The sequence below is a fragment of the Cherax quadricarinatus genome, unplaced genomic scaffold (genome assembly GCF_038502225.1).
Source record: "Cherax quadricarinatus isolate ZL_2023a unplaced genomic scaffold, ASM3850222v1 Contig542, whole genome shotgun sequence".
Lineage (NCBI taxonomy): Eukaryota > Metazoa > Arthropoda > Malacostraca > Decapoda > Parastacidae > Cherax > Cherax quadricarinatus.
In genome coordinates, this window is record NW_027195568.1 from 1,312 (window position 1) to 16,736 (window position 15,425).

Here is a 15,425-nt window from a genome sequence, read left to right on the forward strand (position 1 = left end):
ATTCCACCAATCGCTCCTCTTCCGTCCCGCACCCACTTTCCTGTAACCACAAACTTCTGCTGAACACTCTAAGACTACATTTTTAAACCTACCCCATACCTCTTTGACCCCATTGCCTATGCTCTCATTAGCCCACCTATCCTCCAATAGCTGTTTATATCTTACCCTAACTGCCTCCTCTTTTAGTTTATAAACCTTCACCTCTCTCTTCCCTGATGCTTCTATTCTCCTTGTATCCCATCTACCTTTTACTCTCAGTGTAGCTACAACTAGAAAGTGATCTGATATATCTGTGGCCCCTCTATAAACAAGTACATCCTGAAGTCTACTCAACAGTCTTTTATCTACCAATACATAATCCAACAAACTACTGTCATTTCACCCTACATCATATCTTGTATACTTATTTATCCTCTTTCTCTTAAAATATGTATTACCTATAACTAAACCCCTTTCTGTACAAAGTTCAATCAAAGGACTCCCATTATCCTTTACACCTGGCACCCCAAACTTACCTACCACACCCTCTCTAAAAGTTTCTCCTACTTTAGCATTCATGTCCCCTACCACAATTACTCTCTCACTTGGTTCAAAGGCTCCTATACATTCACTTAACATCTCCCAAAATCTTTCTTCTCTACATTCCTCTCTTCTCCAGGTGCATACACGCTTATTATGACCCACTTTCCGCATCCAACCTTTACTTTAATCCACATAATTCTTGAATTTACACATTCATATTCTCTTTTCTCCTTCCATAACTGATCCTTCAATATTACTGCTACCCCTTCCTTTGCTCTAACTCTCTCAGATACTCCAGATTTAATCCCATTTATTTCCCCCCACCAAAACTCCCCTACCCCCTTCAGCTTTGTTTCGCTTAGGGCCAGGACATCCAACTTCTCTTCATTCATAACTTCAGCAATCATCTGTTTCTTGTCATCCGCACTACATCCACGCACATTCAAGCATCCCAGTTTTATAAAGTTTTTCTTCACTTTTTTAGTAAATGTCTGCAGGAGAAGGGGTTACTAGCCCATTGCTCCTGGCATTTTAGTCACCTCATACGACACGCATGGCTTACGGAGGAGAGATTCTTTTCCACTTCCCCATGGACAATAGAAGAAATAAAGAACAAGAGCTATTTAGAAAAAGGAGAAAAAAAACCTAGATGTATGTATATATATATATGCATGTGTGTGTCTGTGAAGTGTGACCAAAGTGTAAGTAGGAGTAGCGAGATATCCCTGTTATCTAGCGTGTTTATGAGACAGAGAAAGAAACCAGCAATCCTACCATCATGCAAAACAGTTACAGGTTTCTGTTTCACAGTCATCTGGCGTGACGGTAGTACTTCCCTGGGTGGTTGCTGTCTACCAACCTACTACCTATGTACACCCAACTACAGTGGACCCCCGGTTAACGATTTTAATCCGTGCAAGAGGGCTCATCGTTATGCGAAATAATCGTTATGCGAATGAATTTTCCCCATAAGAAATAATGGAAATAAAATTAATCCGTGCAAGACGCCCAAAAGTATGAAAAAATTTTTTTTTTACCACATGAAATGTTAATTTTAATACACACAAACTGAAAAAGGCATGCACAATTAAATGACACTTACTTTTATTGAAGATCTGGTGATGATTGATGGGATGGGAGGAGGGGAGAGCATTATCTTCTTACTGTTTAGAAGGGGAATCCCCTTCCATTAGGACTTGAGGTAGTAAGTCCTTTTCTGGGGTTACTTCCCTTCTTCTTTTAATGCCACTAGGACCAGCTTGAGAGTCACTGGACCTCTGTCGCACAACAAATCTGTCCATAGAGCTCTGTACCTCCCGTTCCTTTACGATTTGTCTAAAATGGGCCACAACATTGTCGTTGAAATAGTCACCAGCACGGCTTGCAACAGCTGTGTCAGGGTGATTTTCATCTATAAAGGTTTGCAGTTCAACCCACTGTGCACACATTTCCTTAATCTTTGAAGTAGGCACAATGGATTCCACAACTGGCATAGGCTTCTCAGGGTTAGCCCCAAACCCTTCAAAATCTTTCTTAATTTCCATACTAATTCTCACCCTTTTTACCACAGGGTTGGCACTAGAAGCTTTCTTGGGGCCCATGGTCACTTATTTTCCAGAAACAGCACCGAAAACACTGTAATAATACGAAATATTCCGAGTGTATGCTTGGATGTTACCGCGGAGGCTGGCTGGTAAACAATGGGACGGGCGGCACATGTGAGGGCACATTGGACGCGTCTCGGACGAAAATCGGTAAGCGGGTTTTTAATCGGTATGCGCGGCAAAAATTTTGCGATAAAAGTAATCGGTATGCGGAAAAATCGCTATGTGATACCATCGTTATGCGGGGGTCCACTGTATTATATTCCTCTGTACAACCATGTAATTTGTCAAAATAAACATCTTAATCTTAATTTCGTAGGTTCTGTGTGACCTTTGTGGATTTACTACTTCCCCTATGAATATTATTTAACCCTTTGAGGGTCGACAGGCCCTCTCCGAAACTCGTTCTCAGGGTCGGCCAAATTTAAAATAAGAAAAAATTATTTTCTCTTGTGAAAAGATAGAGAATCTTTTCCCGATCATAAAGACACCAAAAGTTTGAAATTTGATAGAAAACTTACGGAATTATGCTCTCGCAAAGTTAGCGGTCTCGGCGATGTTTACGCATCGGCGATTTTGCCCACTTTGAGCCCCATTTTCGGCCAATTTCACTGTACTAGTCGACAAAAAACATGAATATTTCGCTAGAACTCCATTTTTTCTATCGAATGGGTGCAAGAAACCACTCATTTATGAAATTCAACTATCCAGTACAGTGGTCAGAATTCAGCAATTTTGCCAATTTCACACAAATTTCAAAAGATGCCAATTTCCGAATAGGGTCCAGAATAAACAAGAAAGACATTCCTGGCACTAAAATGACATTTCCTCTAGTCATTAGTCATGTCTCAAGGCCCCTCTTATATTCTTTTGCTTTCCACTTTGAATTTTTATTTTCACAAAAAATATAAGATTTACTGTTATGCAGACTACTGCATTAGTGTAAAAAATGGTATAAATATTATTGGTGCACTTGTGAAAGAATATTAGACTCGCCAGTTGACGTGTATTGCACGCTTGGCACGATTTGTTTACTTTTGAAGTTTGGTAAAAATCGAACATTTCTGCTACTTTGAGCTCAATTTCAAGGCACCTTTCTTTGTAAAACCAGTCAAAATCATCTCAATTTCTGTAATATGTCTTCCATTCTATAAAATGAGACCAAGAAAACTAGAATACAACAATAAATACCATACGAAAATACACTGCAAAGTCGCTGATTTATTAAAAAAAAATGGTCAAAGTTTTTTTTTTCTCATTATGCACTGTGTGCTGCAGGATTTTTTTTAGACTGTGCACACTGACCACATAGACCCATTCTTTCATATGAAGGCCTACCAGCTTTCTCCCACTAGATTTGAGGCCGCTAGAATTTATGAGTACTAGTACGTCAAAAACCCCTACGCGTAAGACGTACTAGTACGACGAAAACCCTCAAAGGGTTAATTCTCTTAACATTCTCCTTTATTCTCGCCTGCTTGATTGTGAACCTTGATACTCAACACTGCTCATCTCTCTTACATGTTTGTGAACCAACACCTTGATACTTACAGTTAACCCTCTGTTTTCGTGATCAATCCATTCCAGAGAGTCTGACGAAAGCCGAAATTCACAAAAACTGAAACCATTTTCCCCATAAGAAATAATGTAAATCCAATTAATCTGTTCCAGACACCCAAAAGTATTAACAAAAAATAATTTTTTTAGAGATTAAATTTAGATTTACATACAGAAAAGAATGACAAATAAATATAAAGCACTGATAAAATGTATAAATGAACATTTAACATTACACTTACCTTTGTTTAAGACTCTTGTTGGTGTATGGAAGACGGGGAGAAGGGGAGAGGGAGGACTGATTATTGTTTGGAAGGGGAATCCCCTTCCATAAAAACTTTAGGTACCAAGTCCTTATTCGGGTTTACTTCCCTTCTTTGTTTTTTAATGGCACTAGGACCAGCTTGAGTCACTGGATCCCTGTTGCACATAAAATTGTTCCAGGAAGCTCTGTCTCTGGCATCTCTAAGATATGCCTAAAATGGGACAAGGCACTGTCATTGAACATGTCGCAGACATGGCCTGCAACAGCTTTGTTAGGGTGGTGTTCCTCCACAAACGTTTGCACCTCACTCCACTTTGCACAAAATGTCCTTAATCTTTGAACAGGGCACCTTCTTCCCTCTCTCTTCCTCCTCCTCTGAAGCAATTTCCTCAGCTGTGCTCTGTTGCTGTTGCAGATGGTGTTGCAGCTATTCAGTGGTTAGCTCTTCACTGTGGTCCTCCTCCAACTCTTCCACATCCTGGCCACTTGCATTCAACCCCAATGCCACAATAGATTCCACAACAGGCAGAGGGTCGTCAGGATCAGCCCCAAACCCTGCAAAATCCTTCTCTTGGACACATTTTGGCCACATTTTTCTCCAAGCAGAGTTCATTATTCTGGAGGTCTCTCCCTCCCAAGCCTTTTCTATAAGGGTTATGCAGTTGTGAGGATACTGAAGTGATCCCTCTAGAACTCTTTTTGGGTCAATTCAGTGCCCGAGGTCATGTCAAAGCACCTTTGAAACATTACTTTTGTGTAGAGTTTTTTGAGGTTTGAAATGATCTGCTGGTCCATGGGCTGGATGAAAGGAATGGTATTAGGGGGCAAGAACTTCACTGCGATAAAACTAAACTTCTTTAACAATTGGTCATCCAAGTCTGGCAGATGAGCAGGAGCATTGTCCATTACCAAGAGGTACTTGAGTGGCAATTTATTTTCCAGGAGGTATTTCTTCACACTCGAGCCAAGCACTTCATTGAACCAATCAAGAAAAATTTGCCTCGTGACCCATGCCTTATTGTTAGCCTTCCACATCATGCACAAATTACTCTTGGTGACACTGTTTTTCTTGAATATTCTGGGATTTTCAGAGTGATACACCAGTAAAGGCTTCACTTTAAAATCTCCACTAGCATTACTACAAAACATGAGAGTAAGCCTATCCTTCATAGACTTGTGTCCTGGGAGTGCTGTTTCCTCCTGCATGATGTAGGTCCTCTTTGGCATTTTCTTTTCAAAAGAGGCCTGTTTTGTCACAAATGAACACTTGTTGGGGGACGAATCCTCTAGCCTCTACATACCCCTTGAATTCATGCACAGATTTTTCAGCCACACGTTTGTCTGGACTTGCAGCCTCACCATGCCACTTCGCTTCTTGAATTTTTCGAACCACCCTTTGCTGGCCTGAAATTCACTAACAGCAGCACTCGTTCCAGGCATTTTCTTTACGAGATCCACATGCTACTGCCTTGCCTTTTCGCAAATTATCAGCTGCACAACACTATCTCCTGCTAACTGTTTTTGGTTGATCCACACCAACAACAATTTCTCGACATCTTCGATTGTTTGTGATCTCTATTTTGTTATCACAGTTACCCCTTTTGCAACTTCAGTTTCCTTGATTTTTTTTTTCTTTTGCCACGATGGAACTGATCGTTGATGCAGGCCTGCCATACATCCTGGCGAGGTCAGCCACACGTACGCCACTTTCATATTTTGCTATAACTTCTTTCTTGAATTCTATAGTGTTTCTTGCCTTCTTTACCAAAGGGCTGGCATTTGGAGCTTTGTTTGGGACCATGGTGGCTTATTTAGCAGTCACGCACAATAAACAAATGGCATAAACAACGAATATGAAATGGTTCATATGTCCTCACAGGGTTATGTTCACTCGCCGAGAAACAGTGCCAGACTGACTCAATGTGTGTGTGGGAGGCTTTGTGTGCATGCGGGCACTTGGATGTGTTCCGTATGACCGACAAAAGCAGAGGAAAGTAACGAAAACAGAGCCTATATTTTTACGAAAAAAGTCGGCGATAACTGAAAATCATGAAAACAGAGCCTAATGAAAACGGAGGGTGTACCGTATTTCTTCCTATTGTCTGTCTATTTTGTATGTTTGTCATCAAGCTCTGCTGCTCTCACCTACCTACATACCCTACTTTGGTTTTTTTTTTGTGTGAGAGAGAGAGAGAGAGAGAGAGAGAGAGAGAGAGAGAGAGAGAGAGAGAGAGAGAGAGAGAGAGATATATAGATCGATATAGATATAGATCGATATAGATCAATATAGATAGATATAGATAGATATATAGATATAGATACAGATGTAGATATAGATAGATAGATAGAAGTGGCTCTGTGACAGTATACAGCAATGAAATGTTCACTTGAGAGAAGCAACAGTAATGTTAATTATTGTTATTGTATGATAGTGTGGGAAACACTGAACCCATTGGGCTCATGCATTGCATGGGGAATGTGAGGTGATTATGTTTGATCCAAGGAAGGGGAGGGTAGCTTGAGGTCTTTGGACCAAGAGCCCTTCTCCAACAAAGAGGGCCTTTTTTTTCCTTGAAGGAACAATAAAGTTTGTGCTAGTTATAGTTCCTTAGTCTTAGAGGGTTAATTTAGATGTATTTCATATAATTTTAAACTTGAGAGCTGAGAGAATCATATAAGGTGTAAAAGATAATGCAGTAAGCTCTCTTATAAAGCTCCTCTCTATACAAATAACCCACATGTAGGAGAAGCTTATGTCAGTGTTTCAGTTCAACTTGGACCATTTACAGGTCACACTAAGACACAAAGGTGCAGGAGCCAGTATGCATAATACATGTTATTCAATTACTTGTGCACTTTTAAACATAATTGCATAAAAATCACAATTTATTTTGTATTTCTGTTTACAGATGAGCAGGATCACCAACAAATTATATACAAATATCAACAATGCTGTGCCATTTGAAATTCACCTTAAGAAACCTATCAAGAACCAAATGTTCTCCATTCGGGCTGTGCCAGTATTTTCTAGTTCACAATTTTTGCACCATAATGTCAATCGCTGCCCCAACCATGCTGCACCAACAGACTCGACCAATCATGGTACATTATACTTCATCTTATTTTTTGACTGTTTTTATGTAGAGTTGTTAGGTGTGAAATTTTAAGGGAAATGAGATTTATTTACAGGTAGCTCATAAAAGAGACACATTATGCAGTGTTTCAACTCTTCCTAGAAAATTAACAAGTCACAACTGAGAGAAAAAGTGGAGTAGAAGTTAGGTCAGGTGAAGAGGTTAGGAGACAGTCAACATGAGGTGAGGTGATACAACATCCAAGGTCAGGTCAGGTGAAGAGGTTAGGAGGCATTCAACATGAGGTGAGGTGATACATCATCCAAGGTCAGGTCAGGTGAAGAGGTTAGGAGGCAGTCAGCATGAGGTAAGACAACCAAGGTCAGGTCAAGTGAAGAGGTTAGGAGGCAGTCTAACATGAGATAAGACAACCAAGGCCAGGTCAGTGAAGAGGTTAGGCTATCAACATGAGGTAAACCTGGGGGGAGGGTTTCGGGAGTCAACACCCCTGCGGCCCTGTCCATGATCAGGCCTCATGGTGGATCAGGGCCTGATCAACCAGGCTGCTACTGCTGGCAGCACAGAAACTGACGTACAAGCCACAACCTGGCTGTTCAGGTACTTGCTTCAGGTGCCTGTCCAGCACCTTGAAGACAGCCAGGAGTCTATTGGTAATCCCTCTTATGTATGCTGGGAGGCAATTGAACAGTTTTGGGCCCATGACATGTGTTGTCTCTTAGCATACTCATGGCACCCAAGCTTTTCATTGGGGGGATGCTGCCTCTCCTGCCATGTTTTTTGCTTTCATAGGGAGTGATTTTCATGTGCAAATTTGGGACTAGAACCTCTAGGATTTTCCAGGTGTATATTATGTATCTTACTCACCTGCATTCCAGGGAGTACAAATCAACAGACTTCAACTGTTCCCAGTTATTTAGGTGTTTTATCATATTTACATGTGCCATGAAAGTTCTATGTATATTCTCCAGGTCTGCAATTTTACCTGCCTTTAAAAGTGCTATTAGTGTATAGAAATATTCCAACCTAGAGAGAACAAACAGTTTGAAGAGAATCATTGTGGGCTTGGCATCCCTAGTTTTTAAACTTCTCATTATTCATCCTATCATTTTCCTAGTGGATGTGGTAGATACATTGTTGTGATCTTTGAAAGTGAGATCCTCTGGCATTATCACTCCCAGGTCCTGCACATTAATTTTTCGCTCAATTGTGTGGTTGGAGTTTATTTTATACTCCGATATAGTTTTAATTTCTTCGAGTTTTCCATGGCAGAGTAATTGAAATTTCTCTTCGTTGAGCGTCATATTGTTTTCTGTGGCCTATTTAAAGATTTGGTTGATGTCTGCCTGGAGTCTTGCAGTGTCTTCGATGGATGACACTCATGCAAATTCGGGTGTCATCCACAAAGGAAGAAGAACATGAGGATGAGGAACAATATGGGAGCGAGTACTCGACTTTGTGGAACAGAGTTTTCACTGTAGCCACCTTTAGCTTTACTCTGTTTACTATTACTCTTTGTGTTCTATTTGTTAGGAATTCATAGATCCATCTACCAACTAAAATAATAGTGGTTATAACTATAACCATGATTTTTAAAGGGGTGGACTGGTAAGTCATTCTTGGGTTAATGTAGTCAGAGTCAGAAGCCATTTTTGGGTTACTGGAGTCGGATTCGGAAGCAATTCTTGGGTTACTGGAGACAGAAGCCATTCATGTGTTCATTTGCTTTTTACTTTTTTGTAGCTTTAACTTCAGTGATATTTTTAGTAATATCAGAGATGTACTTCAGAGTCTTGAACTAGTAGAGAGGGATGTTTCTGATTCAGATTTTCTGATTCAGAAACATTTATTACTTTATACTGATAGTCTTTTTATTCAAGTCTTGTCTTTTATTTAACTATTTGGTTACTGAATATTTGTAATTCCTTTTAATAAATAAAATATAAAAGCCAGAATGGCATAGTTATAGCATTTAGAGCCAAGCTTTAGCAGGTTTCTGAGCTTGTATGTTGCATGCTTGCAATTGATATGGCAAATATAAAATAAGAATAAGAATCTTTCCTCCGTAAGCCATGCGTGTTGTAAAAGTCGACTAAAATGCCGGGAACAATGGCCTAGTAACCCCTTTTCCTGTAATAATTACTAAAAAGAATAAGAAGAAGAAAATTGTCAAAGTGGGAAGTCTGAATGTGCGTGGATGTTGTGCAAATGATAAGAAAGAGATGATTGTGGATATTATAAATGAGAAGAAGCTGGATGTCCTGGCTTTAAGTGAAACAAAACTGAAGGGGGTGGGAGAGTTTCAGTGGAGAGGAATAAATGGGATTAGGTCATGGGTTTCTAATGAAGTTAGAGCTAAAGGAGTAGCAATAATGTTGGAGTAAAATAAAGGTTGGATGTGAAAAGTGGGTTATAGTAAGCATATATGCACCTGGAGAAGAGAGAAGTGTAGAGGAAATGTTGAGTGAATGCGTGGGGAGTTTTGAACCAAGTGTGAGAGTAGTGGTGGTTGGGGATTTCAATGCTAAAGTGGGCAAAAATGTTGTGGAGGGAGTAATAGGTAAATTTTTGGTGCCAGGGGTAAATGAAAATGGGGAGCCTTTAATTGAGCTATGCGTAGAAAGAGGTTTGGTAATAAGTAATACATATTTTATGAAGAAGAGGATAAATAAATATACAAGGTATGATGTAGCACGTAATGAAAGTAATTTATTGGATTATGTATTGGTGGATAAAAGGTTGATGGGTAGGCTCCAGGATGTACACGTTTGTAGAGGGGCAACTGATATATCGGATCATTATTTAGTTGTAGCTACAGTTAGAGTAAGAGGTAGATGGGAAAAGAGGAAAATGGCAACAACAAGCAAGAGGGAGGTAAAAGTGTATAAACTTAGGGGGGAGGAAGTTTGGGTGAGATATAAGCAACTATTGGCAGAAAGGTGGGCTGGTGCAAGTATGAGTAGTGGGGGGTTGAAGAGGGTTGGAATAGTTTTAAAAATGCAGTATTAGAATGTGGGGCAGAAGTTTGTGGTTATAGGAGGGTGGGTGCAGAAGGAAAGAGGAGTGAACACCGAATTACAGAAAATATCTACCTGGATGAGGACTAACAAACTTACATTAAACATTGACAAAACCTACTTCATTCAGTTTGGTAGCAGAGCTACAGATGTACCTCTTAACATAACGATAAACGGATCACCTATCACAAAGCTAACAGAGGGAAAATTCTTAGGAATCCACCTCGATAATAGACTCAAATTTCATACACATATACAACAAATTTCTAAGAAAATTTCCAAGACTGTAGGCATACTATCGAAGATACGGTACTATGTTCCACAGTCAGCCCTCCTGGCCCTTTATCACTCTCTTATTTACCCCTATCTCACCTATGGAATTTGTGCATGGGGCTCAACAACAACTAACCATGTAATAAAGTTGGTAGAATTGCCGACAATATGTAAAGTAAAAGGACACAAGTGCAACTAATGTGACATTTATTGTGGCAACGTTTCGCTCTCCAGGAGCTTTATCAAGCCATTACAAACAATACATGGACACAGAGGGTATATAAAGGCTCAGAGTGAGGTGTAATACTAGTGAGGTAACATTTCGATGTTCACTAGTGGTAGTGGTAGTAGTAGTAGTAGTAGTAACAAAAATAATACAATATGGAAGAGCAATTAATTCGTACATGAGTAAAAGGATATAAAAGCTATTACTTGGGTAACATAAAAATAGGTTGGACAAATATAGACTGGAAAGAGGCAGGTTTTTTTCAGTGTTCACTCTCTGTAATGTGCTTTGTGTAGTATAACAGGAGAGACTATGTGATGGCAGGGTTTACTGTTTTCAGGAGGATTCTTGCTACGACTTCGGAGATGGTGAAGCTGCCGTTGTTTTGTTTAATTGTATTCGAAACAGCGATCAGTGCTGATTCGAGGCACTTGCGTCTGCGGAAATTAGTTTCTTTGATCACTAATTGGGCGTCTCTGAATTTCATGAGATGATTGGTGGAATTTCGGTGTTGTGCACAAGCGTTGTTTAAGTTGTCGTTCCTACATGCGTAAATGTGTTCACTGAGGCGGGTGTCGAGGTTTCTTGCTGTTTCACCTACGTAGATCTTGTCACAGCCTCCACAGGGTATAGTGTAAACTCCTGCATTGACTGGTTCGTGGTGCTTGGGTTTTGTCCTGGTTAGATCCTTTATTGAAGTGGTAGAAGCGATGGCGACTCTGGTGTTAGCTTGTGAAAGTACTTTTGAGACGTTTAGTGCGACAGCCAGGTTGCACTAAACCTGGCTGTTTAGTGCAACTGGTAACTGGTTACTACTACTGAGAGCTCGTCTCAGTAGTAGTAACCAGTTACCAGTAACCAGTGTACCAGTAGTTGACTCCTACCAACCGTCTCTGCCTGAGTCACTGTCTATTCATATTGTGCTGACCATAGCACTATTCAAAGACCCCCTCACATATGGGTACTGTGGGCGGCCAGTCAGTTTACGAGAGTGAGCAAGAGAGATAGGTACGGCTGTAAGGGCGCTCCCCACATTATCTGTAATTATACGTACTACCAGCCTACGTGAGTATTACTTTACCCAATCCACGTGTTCGAACTCCCACATGATAAATGGTGGCAGCGGTGGGATGCGTGGATTTAGTTTTTACGGGTAATTCAAGACGTTAGAAGACTGTTTGTGAGTAGCTGGCAGGGTCAAAGGTGAACCGTCTCACCCACCAGCTACTCCCCTCACAACCTCCAACCTGCAAGCCTGTTGCAGCCGTTTCAAGCTTCCTGGCTTAGTTCGTGTGCTAGTTGCTTCAATCTCCGAGGGGTTGACCCGGATTTTGCAATTAAGCCAGTCAGTAAGCCAGACTGTGGAAGTGAACGCCAGTCAGCCTATCATCCAGCCTGTCTCCTGTCATCCACCTGCTCCTCCGTGCTTTGTGCATCGTTACACGTCTTCCAGTCAACTACTGGTACACTGGTTACTGGTAACTGGTTACTACTACTGAGAGATGGAGATTCGGCGACTGACCGAGGAAAACAAGATGATTCGTAGTAGTCCTCCTGTTTTGAGTCCTCAGGTCAAGAAGGGAAACTGGTCAGTGGCTGGACAGCATGGAACAAAGTTGACGATCAAGAAGACGAATGGAAAGGTGGAAACGATGAAGAAAGAGACTGCTGTGGAATCTGTTGTGGAAACATCTAATGCTTTCTCCGTGCTACCCGACGAATGTGAGTCGACTACTGGGAACGTCACGATGAACGACACCAAGGAAGGTAAGAATATTGTTGTTGTTGGGGATAGCCAAGTTAGGTACATGGATAGGGCATTCTGCTTGAAGGACAGGAGCAGGAGACAGAGGGTTTGCTTTCCTGGGGCTGGGATGGAGGAGGATATTGTTAGCTGTCTGGATGACATCATGAGAGGTAATGGGAGCAATCCTATTATCTGTCTCAGTGCTGGAGGCAATGATGTTGGCAGACATAGGAGTGAGGACCTGATTAGCAGGTATAGGTCAGCAATAGAAATAATTAGGAGGAAGGGTGGGAACCCTGTCATATGTGGTATTTTGCCAAGGAGAGGAGTTGGAAATGAATGGTTGTCCAGGGCAATTGGTGTCAATTGCTGGCTGGACAAATACTGTAAGGAAAATGCGGTAACATTCATTGACAACTGGGACCTCTTCTATGGCAGAAATGACATGTATGCCAGGGATGGGGTTCACTTATCTAGGTCTGGGGTGGGGGCACTGGCAACTGCAGTGGAGGGAGCTGTTAGGACTTTAAACTAGGAATAGTTGTGTTATGGGTTTTGGCAGGAAAACAGTGAAGCCCCAGCGTAGTAATATTATGAGTTCTAGGGGAACTAGTAATAAGCAGAACGAGGTGAATGTTGAGAAGCCAGTGACACTAGGTGATAAGGACAGTAGTAGGTTTAGTAGAAAAAAAAAAATGAGCAGGAAGGGTAAAGAGAAAATAGAGTCTTTCAATGTATATTATGCTAATAGCCGTAGTGCTAGGAATAAGATAGACGAATTGAGATTAGTTGCTAGTGCAGGAAACATTTATGTATTTGCCATAACTGAGACGTGGTTTAATTCAAAAAGTCGGGACATGCCTGTGGAATGTCACATTCAGGGTTTTAAATTGTTCCAAGTAGACAGAAGTATTGGGAAGGGGGGTGGAGTGGCATTGTATGTCTGAGATCGCTTGAACTGTTGCATAAAAACGGGTATTAAGTCTGAAGTAACACATACAGAGTCAGTTTGGATAGAATTTTCAGAGGGGCATGAAAAATTGATTTTAGGTGTGATATACCGTCCCCCAAACTTAGATAGGGATGAAGGGAGACTACTATGGGAGGAAATTGTTAAGGCCACAAGGCACGATAATGTAGTAATTCTAGGAGACTTTAGTCATATTGATTGGAATTTCTTGACTGGGAATTTAGAATCTTACGACTTCTTAGAAGTAGTTCAGGATTGTTTTTTGAAGCAGTTTGTGACAGAACCTACAAGGGGAAATAACCTGCTTGACTTAGTTCTGGCAAACAATGAATCCCTTGTTAATAATTTAGAAATTTCAGAGGAACTGGGTGCTAGCGACCACAAATCAATTACATTTAGCATTGAATGGAAGTATGATAGTAGGGATAACTCGGTAACTGCCCCAGATTTTCGCTTAGCAGATTACGATGGGCTTAGAGAACACTTATCGTCTGTTGACTGGGGTAACAAAGAGAGCTATCAATATGACAGTTTTCTGAACACTATACATGCTGCTCAAAGAACGTTTATCCCATATAAAGAAATTAGATCAAATAGAAATGACCCAAAATGGATGAAAAATAGGCTGAAATATCTAGTAGAGCATAAGAAGGGAATTTATAGGCGTATCAAAAGAGGCGAGGGTCATCTTTTGAATCAGTATATTGGCATTAAGAGGGATATTAAAAAGGGGATAAGAAAAGCAAAAAGGGACTATGAAATTAAAGTTGCTAGGGATTCGAAAACTAACCCAAAAATTTTTTTCCAGGTCTATAGAACAAAAGTTAGAGATAAGATAGGTCCCCTTAAAAATAACTATGGGCATCTTACTGACAAAGAGAATGAAATGTGCTCGATTTTAAACCATTATTTTCTCTCGGTTTTTACACAGGAAGGCACTAACAATATTCCAGTAATTAATTTTTATAGTGGGCCTGAAGAAGATAAATTATGTAACATCACAGTCACTAGTGAAATGGTTGTGAAGAAAATAGACAGACTGAAGCAAAATAAGTCGCCGGGTCCTGATGAGCTTTTTTCAAGGGTTCTTAAGGAATGCAAAATGAAACTCTGTGAACCATTAACTAATATTTTTAATTTATCTCTTCAAACAGGTGTAGTGTCTGATATGTGGAAGATGGCTAATGTAATTCCTATTTTTAAAGCAGGGGACAAGTCGTTACCGTCAAATTACCGCCCAATAAGCCTGACTTCAATTGTAGGCAAATTACTAGAGTCAATTATAGCTGAGATTATAAGAAGCCATCTTGATAAGCATAGCTTGATTAATGATACTCAGCATGGATTCATGAGAGGCCATTCTTGTCTAACTAATTTATTAACTTTCTTCAGTAAAGCTTTTGAGGCTGTTGATCACGATAAAGAATTTGATATTATTTACTTAGATTTTAGTAAGGCTTTTGATAGAGTTCTGCACCAAAGACTGTTAAAGAAAGTGGCAGCTCATGGCATTGGGGGAAAAGTGCTCTCGTGGATCGAGCCATGGCTCACAGACAGGAAGCAGAGAGTGTCCATAAATGGGGTTAAATCCGAGTGGGGATCTGTAACAAGTGGGGTTCCACAGGGATCAGTCTTGGGCCCGTTGTTGTTTATAATATATATCAATGACCTTGATGAGGGTATTACTAGTGATATGAACAAATTTGCCGATGACACAAAGATAGGTAGGATAATTGATTCAAATGTAGATGTTAGGGAACTTCAGGAGGATTTAGACAATCTCTATTCTTGGTCAGAAAAGTGGCAGATGCAGTTCAATGTAGATAAATGCAAGGTTCTGAAGCTCGGGAATGTTCATAACCCTAGCAGTTATAAGTTAAATAATGTAGAACTTAGCCATACAGATTGCAAAAAGGACTTGGGGGTTATGGTGAGCAGCAACCTTAAACCAAGACAGCAGTGCCTAAGCATACGTAATAAGGCAAATAGATTATTGGGATTTATATCAAGAAGTGTAAGCAACAGAAGTCCAGAGGTCATACTGCAGCTTTATACATCATTAGTAAGGCCTCACCTTGATTATGCAGCTCGGTTCTGGTCTCCATATTACAGACTGAACATAAATTCGTTAGAAAACATTCAGTGTAGAATG

At 40.4% G+C, this 15,425-nt stretch overlaps 1 protein-coding gene across 1 annotated transcript in view; it reads left to right on the top strand.

Moving 5' to 3' along the window:
* The first annotated feature begins 6,829 nt into the window (after nucleotides 1-6,829).
* The window catches only part of LOC128703090 (uncharacterized), a 122,401-nt gene continuing 113,805 nt past the window's right edge, over nucleotides 6,830-15,425 (top strand). Inside the window, exon 1 of the mRNA XM_070080505.1 lies at nucleotides 6,830-7,050. Within this exon, the coding sequence (XP_069936606.1) occupies nucleotides 6,858-7,050 (193 nt within the window). The 5' untranslated portion in view covers nucleotides 6,830-6,857. The remainder of the gene's footprint in view (nucleotides 7,051-15,425) is intronic.